This window comes from Schistocerca americana, chromosome 1 (assembly GCF_021461395.2).
Source record: "Schistocerca americana isolate TAMUIC-IGC-003095 chromosome 1, iqSchAmer2.1, whole genome shotgun sequence".
In the NCBI taxonomy this organism is placed as follows: Eukaryota; Metazoa; Arthropoda; class Insecta; order Orthoptera; family Acrididae; genus Schistocerca; species Schistocerca americana.
The window spans coordinates 1263008431-1263020458 of record NC_060119.1 but is presented as its reverse complement, the minus strand read 5'-3'; the positions used below and the strand labels follow the sequence as shown (position 1 = coordinate 1263020458).

The following is a 12028-nucleotide window of genomic DNA, read 5'->3' as shown; positions in this document are numbered from 1 at the left end:
CTGACGGACTGCCAGGCGCACCAGACCGAATATGGAACACCCAGAAGTGGGACTGGTGGGCGCGGACCGCAGAGGGAACATCCAGAGCCGCAGCGGATGAAAAACGGAGCGGCAACGCTCCAACAGGTCGTGGTGAGCGGGCGCGGACCGCAGGGGGAACGCTTGGTACCCCAGACCGTAGATGAAACCCCCAGGAGCGGGTTTGGTGGGCGTGGACCGCAGAGGGAACACCTAGAACCGCAGCGGACGGAAAACGGAGCAGCAACGCTCCAGCTGGTCCCACTGACCCACGCAAGAGTCGCTGAGATGTGCAGCCGCGAGAAGGACGTACCTGCGCCTGCTAGCGACGCGAAGGGTGTGGCAGATCGCCGTTCGGCCGCGCTTGCGCTGTCGACGGCCCCATCTGGCCCCCCACCTATGACGACCACTGCTACGGCTATGGATTTGACGGACACTGCTCCGGAAACGTTGAAGAATGCGCTGTCTGCTCCGCTGCCCGATTCTGAAGATGAGAGCACTGCTGCTCCTCGGCCACGCGGACGCAGCGGGAAACAGAAGAGGCGGGCAACAGCTGCGACGACTGCTGCTCGCAGCTCGCCGATTGAGAAGAAGGCCAAGCAAGACTTCGCCCCTGACGCTGACGGTTTCGTCCCGGCCCGGCGAACTGCAAGACGCATGCTGTCATCGACGGCGCCACCAACTGTCGTCGTCAACTCCTTCGATGCGCTCGAGGACGCGCCGGACCCGCCGCCGAGCAATCGTGCGCCGAAGACAGACTCCCATCTTCCGCCGGTGGTTCTTCAGTTTCGGCCGCCCTATGGAGAACTGCAGAAGCTGTTGCGCAGCTGGACAACGGCCGTGTACACCGTGAAGCCTGCGGGGCGAGACCTATACAGGGTCACACTCCGCACTGCTGATGACTATCGCCGGGTCACCCAGGAGGCGTCTGAGCGTGGTATCCCTTTCTATACCCACGCCTCCGCACCTGACAAGGTCCTGAAGATCGTATTTCGCGACCTTCCGTTCAACATGGAAGCCGATCACCTGCATCGAGAACTCGCAGACCTGGGCTTCTACATACGGGCAGTTGTGAAGATGAAGTCGCCAAAATCACGCGAAGATATGCCGCTCTTCCTGGTCGTCTGCTCTGACACCGTGGAGAACCGCAAACTATACCAATTGACGCGGGTCGCCGACGTTCCGGTCCAGACCGAAGATCTTCGTTCCCGGAGAGGCCCTGTGCAGTGCTTTCGCTGCCAGGGAATCAACCACGTCGCGCGCCACTGCTCTATGCCGGACAGATGTGTTAAATGCGCCGGCGCTCATGCAGGAAGTGCGTGCCCCCGTCCGCCCTCCGAGAAGCCTACATGTGCACTCTGTGGCGGTGCTCATGTGGCCAATTATCGTGGGTGTGAGGTATGGAAGCGTGCCATTGCTCGCCAGCGTGGCCAAACACCAGCGCCACATCAGAAGAAGCTCGCAACGAGACGGCCAGGCGTCTCTTTCGCGGCGGCAACGTCAGGGACGTCCTCCGCCGCCCCGGCTACGTCGGTTCCTGCTCCCGCCGCATCCGAGGCCGTACCGACACCGGAGGCTCCTGCGCCTCCACCACCGCAGCCAGTGGCGGTACCGGGTACTGCCTCTCCCGGGCCGTCGGCCGGACCGCGCCCCACCAACCGCCGGCGCGGGGGTCACCGCCCAGTGGGTATCCAGCGCTCAGCACCGTCCGTCGAGCAGCCCCAGGTGGACTCTCACAGCGAAGCAGCCACGCCCCCCCTTTCCTGCGCCGGGGCCGCGCCCGCTGTCTCCACCGCTGACCTGGCCAACCTCGTCGCGCAGCTCACAGCCCTGGTGACCAGTGCTACGAAGTTGATTGACGTCCTGTCGCAGCAACTCACCGCTGCAGTGCCGATGGCCTCTCCGGCCCCAACCGCTGCCAACACTCAACAGCCGCACCATGGGCAGCGTTAGAGGGCTCACGGTCGTCGCGTGGAATGCCAACGGCGTCCGCACCCAAGCTGGCGAACTTCGCCAATTTCTCCGAGATGAAGCCGTCGACGTCTGCCTTATCAATGAAACACACCTGAAGCCTGGGGTAGACGTCAGGGCGGCCAACTACTCAAGCTATCGCACCGATCGACTGACGGCGGGTGGGGGGACAGCCGTCTACGTCCGCAATGGCATACGTCACCATGTGATACAACCTCCACCACTGGCGACGCTGGAGGCCACTGGTGTCGTTGTTCACACCTCGGCGGGCGCCATCACGTTCGTCGCGGCCTATCGGCCGCCGTCTCGTCCCCTGGACCCTGCGGACATCGATGCTCTGCTTTCCTTGAGGGGGCCAGTGTTCGTCGCCGGGGACTTCAATAGCAAACATGTCTCCTGGAACTCCAGGATCACCAACGCCGCTGGCCGCTGCCTGCTCCGGATAGCGGAACGTCACCATGCGCTTGTGGTGGGGCCGTACGACCCGACCATTTTCCCTGCTCGTGGCCTCCCAGATATAATCGACATCGCAGTCGTCAAGGGCATCCCTCATCAGATCACCGCCACGACGCGGACTGCACTGTCGTCGAATCATGTCCCTGTGGTTTTTGACATCGACCTAGACGCCCTCCAGCAGCCCAGGCGCGGTATCTCACTTGCTGGCATCGACTGGGACAGGTTTCAAGAAGCCGTGACGCACTCACTAGCCGCCGCACCGCCCCCTGCGGAAGTTGGAGCGGACGAAGCACTTTTGCACTTCGCGGCAACCACGATCGACGCTGCCACCATAGCGACGCCGCCCCGACCACGCCCCCCGCCTGACTACTCCCGACAGCTGCCGCCGGACATCCTTGCGGCCATCACTGAGAAGAACCGGGTCTACCGGGAGTGGCAGAGGACGCGAAGTGCCAACACCAAGCGCCTCCTCAACAGGATGCGTCGGGACATCCGGGCCGCCATTGACGATCATCGCAATCGCGACTGGAATAACAAGGTCGCCGCCCTTTGTCTTGAAGATGGCACAGCCTGGCAGATGACGAAGCGTTTCCTACGCCGCACGCAACGTATCCCCCCGCTGCTGGTCCATGGTCAGGCTGTCTGCGAACCAGCTGCGAAGGCTGATGCTCTTGCTGACGTCTTTGAGGCGGCGTTTACGCCTATCGAAGACCCGACTGACGCTGTCACCGACGACCTGGTTGCTGACCGGCTCCCACGCTACCTGGAGGCGCGTGACGACGATGACGTCATTGAAGAGACGACGGCGGAGGAGGTGTCGACCATCCTGCGTGCCCTGCACCCCAGGAAAGCTGCCGGCCCAGACGAAGTTTCCAACGCCCTGCTCCGGAAGTTGCCGCCCGTGGCTGTCACTCATCTTGCTGACGTCTTTAATGTCATCCTCCGGTCCTGCAGCTTTCCTCAGTCCTGGAAGCATGCGGAAATCGTGGCGATTCCGAAGATGGGGAAGGATCTGCGGCAGCCCGTGAACTACAGACCTATTAGTCTCCTGCCGGCCGTCTCTAAGGTCTTTGAGAGGGTGTACATCAGGCGGCTGCAGCGCCACGTCGACGAGGAAGGCCTCCTGCCCGAAGAGCAGTTCGGATTTCGCAGGGGCCACTCAGCCGTTCATCAACTCCTTCGGTTAGTGGAAGATGCGTTCGTCGCCCTCGAGCAGCGCGAGTTCTTCGGCGCGGTGTTCCTGGACGTGTCGCGTGCTTTCGACAGCGTGTGGCACCGCGGCCTCTTGTTCAAGCTTTTTGAACTTGGGGTCCCGACGTCGCACGTGCGTCTCATCGCTTCCTATCTTGCTGATAGAACCTTCCATGTGCGGGCCGCGCAGAGCTTGTCCTCCGTCCGCCGCATCAACGCCGGGGTGCCGCAGGGCTCGGTCTTGGGGCCACTCCTGTACTCGCTGTACACGTCTGATGCGCCGAAGATCGACCGTGTGCAGCTCGCCCTGTACGCGGATGACACGGCTCTCTACACTCGGAGCCTCAATGCCGCTGTCATGCGCCGCCGTCTGCAGCTCGCCGTTGACACCCTGGCAGCCTGGGCAGTCAAGTGGCGTCTCCTATTCAATGGTGCCAAGACTCAGTTCCTGATCGTCACCAGGCGACTCGTTCCTGCAGGTTTGCAGCCGCTCGCTGTCGGTGGAAGCCCTGTCCCGTGGCGCCCAACGGCGCATTACCTCGGCGTCACCATTGACCGCCGACTCACGTGGGCTCCACACATTCGCGACGTGAAGGCCAAAGTGCGGAACAGGCTCCGCACCCTGTACCCTTTGCTGAACCCTGGTTCCCAACTACCACCGCGGCTGGGCATCACCCTGTACAAGGCGCTGCTCCGTCCTGTACTCCGATACGCCGCCGTCGTCTGGGGGAACGCCGCCGACACGAACCTGAAGAAGCTGCAGACTCTGCAGAATCGCATCCTTCGGCTGGCCTTACACCTGCCTTACGATTTTCCCACTGCTCATCTTCACGACGTCGCGGAAGTACATCTACTCCGTGACCTCTTCCAGACGACCGCCCGCACCTTTTACGACAGTGCTGGTCGGTCGCACAACGCCCAAATCCGGACGCTGGGCCACAAATTGCAACGCAGCGTCACCACCCGCTGGCCACACCTGCTAGCTATGTAGCTGGCTCTGCCGAACTGTGATGAGGAGACACCCGAGAAGACATCCCACATGTGAAGACGCAACATCAGCATGCATGGGAGGCAAAGCAATAACTGCTGCGAACTCCATCACACATCGGAGGAAAAGTATCTCCGTGCAGATCCATGCGACCGACCAGCTGGTCGAAGGGAATGGGCGCGGACCACAGAGGAAACGCCTGCAGCCGTTGGTGGAGGGGGAAGGCCATAGGCATAAATACTGGACCAGGTCCACTCGAGGAGCAGTGTCAGGTCGCACCTGATGAAGGTTACGAGCTACGTGACCAAAATATAGTGCAAGTACGACGCTGATATCCGGCAGAACACCCGACAACCCAAGATGTCATTAGATCGCCGGGAAAGCCTGAAGAGTTAAATCCAAGTATTGTTAACTACGTTAGTAAGTGAGAATTGTAGAACAGTTAAGAAGTTCACTGATCTTGAAGTTAATGAAAAATGTTTCATATGAGATTTTGTGAAGGAGAAACTTAATTTTCAATACAATTTACGAATTGAAAAATTCAGTCTTAGCATATCCTGTTTTCAGTACCTCATCCTCTACCATTTCGTGTGACATTCTTTGATTTATGTTATTTTACGGCCACCATTGAACTTCGCAGATCCAAGATTGAATATTTTGTATGCCTACTGTGAAGAGAACAGAATACCAAGATAGCATCCGATGCGACTCAAAAGCTAAGGAAAATGTGTTTCATTGTTTATTTGCTCAGGAAATTTGATCAGTTTACTGCACAGGGCCATAGAACTCGGTGGTCACGAGACAGAGTAAATTTCAGAGCGACTGATTTTATTATAGGCATTAAATACTGGTTTTCCAGATTAAGTTGGTCAATTTTTCTTTGGATTACAGTAAAACTGATTAAGCACACCATTTGCTCAACAACACATCACACAGAAAATTTGGATAACACAAAGATATACACTACTGGCCATTAAAATTGCTACACCACGAAGATGACGTGCTACAGACGCGATGTTTAACCGACAGGAAGAAGATGCTGTGATATGCAAATGATTAGCTTTTCAGAACATTAACGCAAGGTTGGCGCCGGTGGCGACACCTACAATGTGCTGACATGAGGAAAGTTTCCAACCGATTTCTCATACACAAACAGCAGTTGGCCGGCGTTGCCTGGTGAAACGTTGTTATGATGCCTCGTGTAAGAAGGAGAAATGCGTACCATCACGTTTCCGAGTATGATAACGGTCAGATTGTAGCCTATCGCGATTGCGGTTTATCGTATCGCGACATTGCTGCTCGCGTTGGTCGAGATCCAATGACTGTTAGCAGAATATGGAATCAGTGGGTTCAGGTGGGTAATACGGAACGCCGTGCTGGATCCCAAAGACCTCGTATCACTAGTAGTCGAGATGACAGGCATCTTATCCGCATGGCTGTAACGGATCGCGCAGCCACGTCTCGATCCCTGAGTCAACAATGGGGACGTTTGCAAGACAACAACCATCTGCACGAACAGTTCGACGACGTTTCCAGGAGCATGGACTATCAGCTCGGAGACCCTTGACGCTGCATCACAGACAGGAACGCCTGCGATGGTGTACTCAACGACGAACCTGCGTGCACGAATGGCAAAACGTCATTTTTTCGGATGAATCTAGGTTCTGTTTACAGCATCATGACGGTCGCATCCGTGTTTGGCGACACCGCGGTGAACGCCCATTGGAAGCGTGTGTTCGTCATCGCCATACTGGCGTATCACCCTGCGTGATGATATGGGGTGCCATTGGTTACACGTCTCGGTCACCTCTTGTTCGCATTGACGGCACTTTGAACAGTGGACGTTACATTTCAGATTCGTTACCACCCGTGGCTCTATCCTTCATTCGATTCTTGCGAAACCGTACATTTGAGCAGGATAATGCACGACCGCATGTTGCAGGTCCTTTACGGGCCTTTCTGGATACAGAAAATGTTCGGCTGCTGTCCTGGCCAGCACATTCCCCAGATCTCTCACCAATTGAAAACGTCTGGTCAATGGTGGCCGAGCAACTGGCTCGTCACAATATGCCAGTCACTACTCTTGATGAAACTACTCTTGATGAATTGTAAAATCGTGTTGAAGCTGCATGGGCAGCTGTACCTGTACACAGCATCCAAGCTCTGTTTGACTCAATGCCCAGGCGTATCTAGGCCGTTATTACGGCCAGAGGTGGTTGTTCTGGGTACTGATTTCTCAGGATCTATGCACCCAAATTGCGTGAAAATGTAATCACATGTCAGTTCTAGTATAATATATTTGTCCAATGAATACCCGTTTATCATCTGCATTTCTTGCTGGTGTAGTAATTTTAATGGCAGTAGTGTAATTAAAGATCGTTACAGCATATATGGGTTATGTGCGTGTGCGTGCTTGTGTTCGCACACTCTGTTACTCCGTGTCGAAGAGCCCTTCGGGATATAGGTATAAAGTTTAACCTGCCATCTGCCATTTGGTGCGTATCCCAATTACAGTGCTTATTAGGCTCCAGTATTAGGCTCCAGTATATTTTTTGCTATTAAGTCTTGATCGAATTATCATGTAATTATTGTTTTAAACGTCCTCCAGCTTATTAGGCTCCAGTATATTTGTTGCTATTAAGTCTTGATCGAATTATCATGTAATTATTGTTTTAAACGTCCTTGTACATAGCTTCTTGTTAGTTCTGGGAAGGTTAACTTGCAATATCACGAGTGGTCCGCTCCCATACTGAAGTTTAATAGTTGAAGTATTAACTGCCCGTTCAAGTACTGCTCTGTATGCTAATTTTTGTCAAACTTGTTTTGCCGTTTGTTGTTTGTATATGTTGACGGCCTTGTATCGGTAGCAGCTGAGACGTTGCAGTTCTGCTCGTCCGGGGCAGGGACTGGTTTCCCTTCTGCTTCGGCGGCTTTGGCGGCTTTCCCGTCATCACAACAGGCCTAAGAGTTAGCAGATCACAAGCGATTCTGTCGATCTCTCGTTCCAACCTCAAGTTGAGTAGTTTGCTGTTATTCTTTTGGCATCTGGCCTTGGGCTGAGGTGTCGCAGTAGTAGGAAGTAATTGACTCAGTATTTCTGTTATTGCAAGGCCCTTTTGGGCGTGTGATGAAAGTTTTTGTGCAAACTGAGCATTGAATATCTTGATTTCTTTAAAGAAAGTGATGGTTCACTCGTCGTTACTTTAATTGTGTTTTATGGGACTGTAGTTTATTCAAGTACTGAACATGATCTATGTGGAACAGGCTTGCGTCTAATCAGTGAAGTACTTCTATTGCTTCGGTCTTATACTTTAGGTGGGTAGCCTTTGGGCAGCTTGGCCGTATCTTATCTGTATAGAGCAGAATAACCAATGGAGATGTATGTATTTTAATGTTTTTATTTAATGTTTGTTGAACGAGTATTGAAGTCCTGTTATGGGGTTAGCTCACAGTTGCGGTCTAGTTGCCGCCACGGGTTTATTTAATTAAATAACTGTTTGTTGTCGGGCAACCATGGTGTTTCATAGTAGACATTTTTTGAGTACTATTTGCAATTTTATATATAATGCAAATGCCCTTGTACATTGTGAATTTAATTTAAAAATCTTAATTATTTGTATACATTTCGCAAAATTCATGGTAACTGTCATCTAGCTCATGATAATATTGTTATTAAATAAAAGTATTTGATTGGGAATGATAAATGAGGGATCATGTTGGACCACCATTCCACGTGTGTTCCTTAAATTAATTCTGATCCTTGTTCTTGATATCAGCATCAATCTGAGCGCCATTGTCTACACTGCTATGGATCTGATGGAGGAACAGAGCAAGATGAGTTTCGCAAGCTCTCTGTTTGCGCAAAACATGTTCATTTTTATACAGGAGAATTTCGTTCTTCAAAAATATAATATTTGAGCATTAAACACGTTACACAATTCTATAACGGATTGAGGTCAATGATGTAGGCGTATAATTGTGTGTATCTGTCCTACGCCTCTTCTCGAAAACGGGGATGACCAGCGGTTTTTTCCATTCGATAGATACCCATCGTTGCTTCAGCGATTTACGATAAATTGCTTCTAGAAGGGGAACAAATTCCTTTGCATAATGTTTGTAGAATCTTAAAGGTATCTAATCTGGTACTGATGCCTTTCCACTATTAAGCGATTGAAGTTGCTTGCATGTTTCGTGATCAGTTACCTCAATATTTGCCATTAAGATTGATTACGGTGATTGAGAGGAGGAACTGTGTTAAGCCTTCAGCGTTGAAAGAATTTGGGTTCAAATGGTTCAAATGGCTCTGAGCACTATAGGACTTAACATCTTACGTCATCAGTCCCCTAGAACTTAGAACTACTTAAACCTAACTAACCTAAGGACATCACACAACACCCAGCCATCACGAGGCACAGAAAATCCCTGACCCCGCCGGCAATCGAACCCGGGAACCAGGGCGTGGGAAGCGAGAACGCTACCGCACGACCACGAGATGCGGGCAAAGAATTTGGGAAGACCAAATTCAGTATTTCGGCCTTCTCTCTATTATCTTCCGTTTCGGTGCCAGTACGGACTGTGAGTGAATGAACAGATAGTTTTGAACAGCTAACTGATTTTACGTAAGGCCATTGCAAGTGGTTGGGTCAGGAGAGAACCCACAGTTTTACCCCGCCTATAAGTGTCTCGGCAACTCAGAAAACTTAAACACCCTGTAACTGAATGATTTTACACCGCAACTGTGTTTACGCAGATGGTTCAAATGTGCCTGAGTCCTAAAGACCTATAACTGCGAAGCCCCACCACCTTCCAAAGATTTCGTGATTTCCCTGAATCGCTCCAGGCAAATGCCGGGATGGTTCCTTTCAAAGGGCACGGCTGACTTCCTTCCCCGTCCTTCCCTAATCCGATGAGACCGATGACCTCGCTGTCTGGTCTCCTTCCCCAAAACAACCAACCTCCCAATGATTCGATATTTGTCTGCATATCACACAGCAAACTACCGCATACACTGAGGTATCACCTACCCTAACAATGGTGTCAACAAAGATGTCGATGCGGCGGTCCAACGCACCGCCCAGACGTTGGCTTAACTCGATTACGCTGCTGTCTGTGGGTGAACCACATATTCCTGGTTCGTATTGCAGCTGATCATTGATTAGGTACGCATCACCAGGAAGGATCGCTGGTCCATGGTCGATTCCACCACTTACAGCCCAGACGTTGGCTTAACTCGATTACGCTGCTGTCTGTGGGTGAACCACATATTCGTGGTTCGTATTGCAGCTGATCATTGATTAGGTACGAATCACCAAGAAGGATCGCTGGTCCATGGTCGATTCCACCACTTACAGCCCAGACGTTGGCTTAACTCGATTACGCTGCTGTCTGTGGGTGAACCACATATTCGTGGTTCGTATTGCAGCTGATCATTGATTAGGTACGAATCACCAGGAAGGATCGCTGGTCCATGGTCGATTCCACCACTTACAGCCCAGACGTTGGCTTAACTCGATTACGCTGCTGTCTGTGGGTGAACCACATATTCGTGGTTCGTATTGCAGCTGATCATTGATTAGGTACGAATCACCAAGAAGGATCGCTGGTCCATGGTCGATTCCACCACTTACAGCCCAGACGTTGGCTTAACTCGATTACGCTGCTGTCTGTGGGTGAACCACATATTCCTGGTTCGTATTGCAGCTGATCATTGATTAGGTACGCATCACCAGGAAGGATCGCTGGTCCATGGTCGATTCCACCACTTACAGCCCAGACGTTGGCTTAACTCGATTACGCTGCTGTCTGTGGGTGAACCACATATTCGTGGTTCGTATTGCAGCTGATCATTGATTAGGTACGAATCACCAAGAAGGATCGCTGGTCCATGGTCGATTCCACCACTTACAGCCCAGACGTTGGCTTAACTGTATTACGCTGCTGTCTGTGGGTGAACCACATATTCGTGGTTCGTATTGCAGCTGATCATTGATTAGGTACGAATCACCAGGAAGGATCGCTGGTCCATGGTCGATTCCACCACTTACAGCCCAGACGTTGGCTTAACTCGATTACGCTGCTGTCTGTGGGTGAACCACATATTCGTGGTTCGTATTGCAGCTGATCATTGATTAGGTACGCATCACCAGGAAGGATCGCTGGTCCATGGTCGATTCCACCACTTACAGCCCAGACGTTGGCTTAACTCGATTACGCTGCTGTCTGTGGGTTAACCACATATTCGTGGTTCGTATTGCAGCTGATCATTGATTAGGTACGAATCACCAGGAAGGATCGCTGGTCCATGGTCGATTCCACCACTTACAGCCCAGACGTTGGCTTAACTCGATTACGCTGCTGTCTGTGGGTGAACCACATATTCGTGGTTCGTATTGCAGCTGATCATTGATTAGGTACGAATCACCAGGAAGGATCGCTGGTCCATGGTCGATTCCACCACTTACAGCCCAGACGTTGGCTTAACTCGATTACGCTGCTGTCTGTGGGTGAACCACATATTCGTGGTTCGTATTGCAGCTGATCATTGATTAGGTACGCATCACCAGGAAGGATCGCTGGTCCATGGTCGATTCCACCACTTACAGCCCAGACGTTGGCTTAACTCGATTACGCTGCTGTCTGTGGGTGAACCACATATTCGTGGTTCGTATTGCAGCTGATCATTGATTAGGTACGAATCACCAAGAAGGATCGCTGGTCCATGGTCGATTCCACCACTTACAGCCCAGACGTTGGCTTAACTCGATTACGCTGCTGTCTGTGGGTGAACCACATATTCGTGGTTCGTATTGCAGCTGATCATTGATTAGGTACGAATCACCAGGAAGGATCGCTGGTCCATGGTCGATTCCACCACTTACAGCCCAGACGTTGGCTTAACTCGATTACGCTGCTGTCTGTGGGTGAACCACATATTCGTGGTTCGTATTGCAGCTGATCATTGATTAGGTACGAATCACCAGGAAGGATCGCTGGTCCATGGTCGATTCCACCACTTACAGCCCAGACGTTGGCTTAACTCGATTACGCTGCTGTCTGTGGGTGAACCACATATTCGTGGTTCGTATTGCAGCTGATCATTGATTAGGTACGAATCACCAGGAAGGATCGCTGGTCCATGGTCGATTCCACCACTTACAGCCCAGACGTTGGCTTAACTCGATTACGCTGCTGTCTGTGGGTGAACCACATATTCGTGTTTCGTATTGCAGCTGATCATTGATTAGGTACGAATCACCAGGAAGGATCGCTGGTCCATGGTCGATTCCACCACTTACAGCCCAGACGTTGGCTTAACTCGATTACGCTGCTGTCTGTGGGTGAACCACATATTCGTGGTTCGTATTGCAGCTGATCATTGATTAGGTACGAATCACCAGGACGGAT

At 52.1% G+C, this 12028-nt stretch overlaps 1 protein-coding gene across 1 annotated transcript; it reads left to right on the top strand.

The window, feature by feature from the left end:
- The first annotated feature begins 306 nt into the window (after positions 1 to 306).
- Positions 307 to 1971, top strand: LOC124598881 (flocculation protein FLO11-like). Its single transcript, XM_047136033.1, has 2 exons — positions 307 to 955; positions 1331 to 1971. The coding sequence occupies exons 1-2, from the start codon at positions 307 to 309 to the stop codon at positions 1969 to 1971; spliced, it is 1290 nt and encodes a 429-aa protein (XP_046991989.1).
- Positions 1972 to 12028: the final 10057 nt, after the last annotated feature.

Coding starts and splice junctions, on each gene's coding strand:
- LOC124598881 (XM_047136033.1), top strand. CDS start 307: ATGTGCAGCCGCGAGAAGGACGTACCTGCGCCTGCTAGCGACGCGAAG. Junction 956..1,330: donor CCAGGAGGCGTCTGAGCGTG/GTATCCCTTTCT, acceptor GCGCTCATGCAG/GAAGTGCGTGCCCCCGTCCG.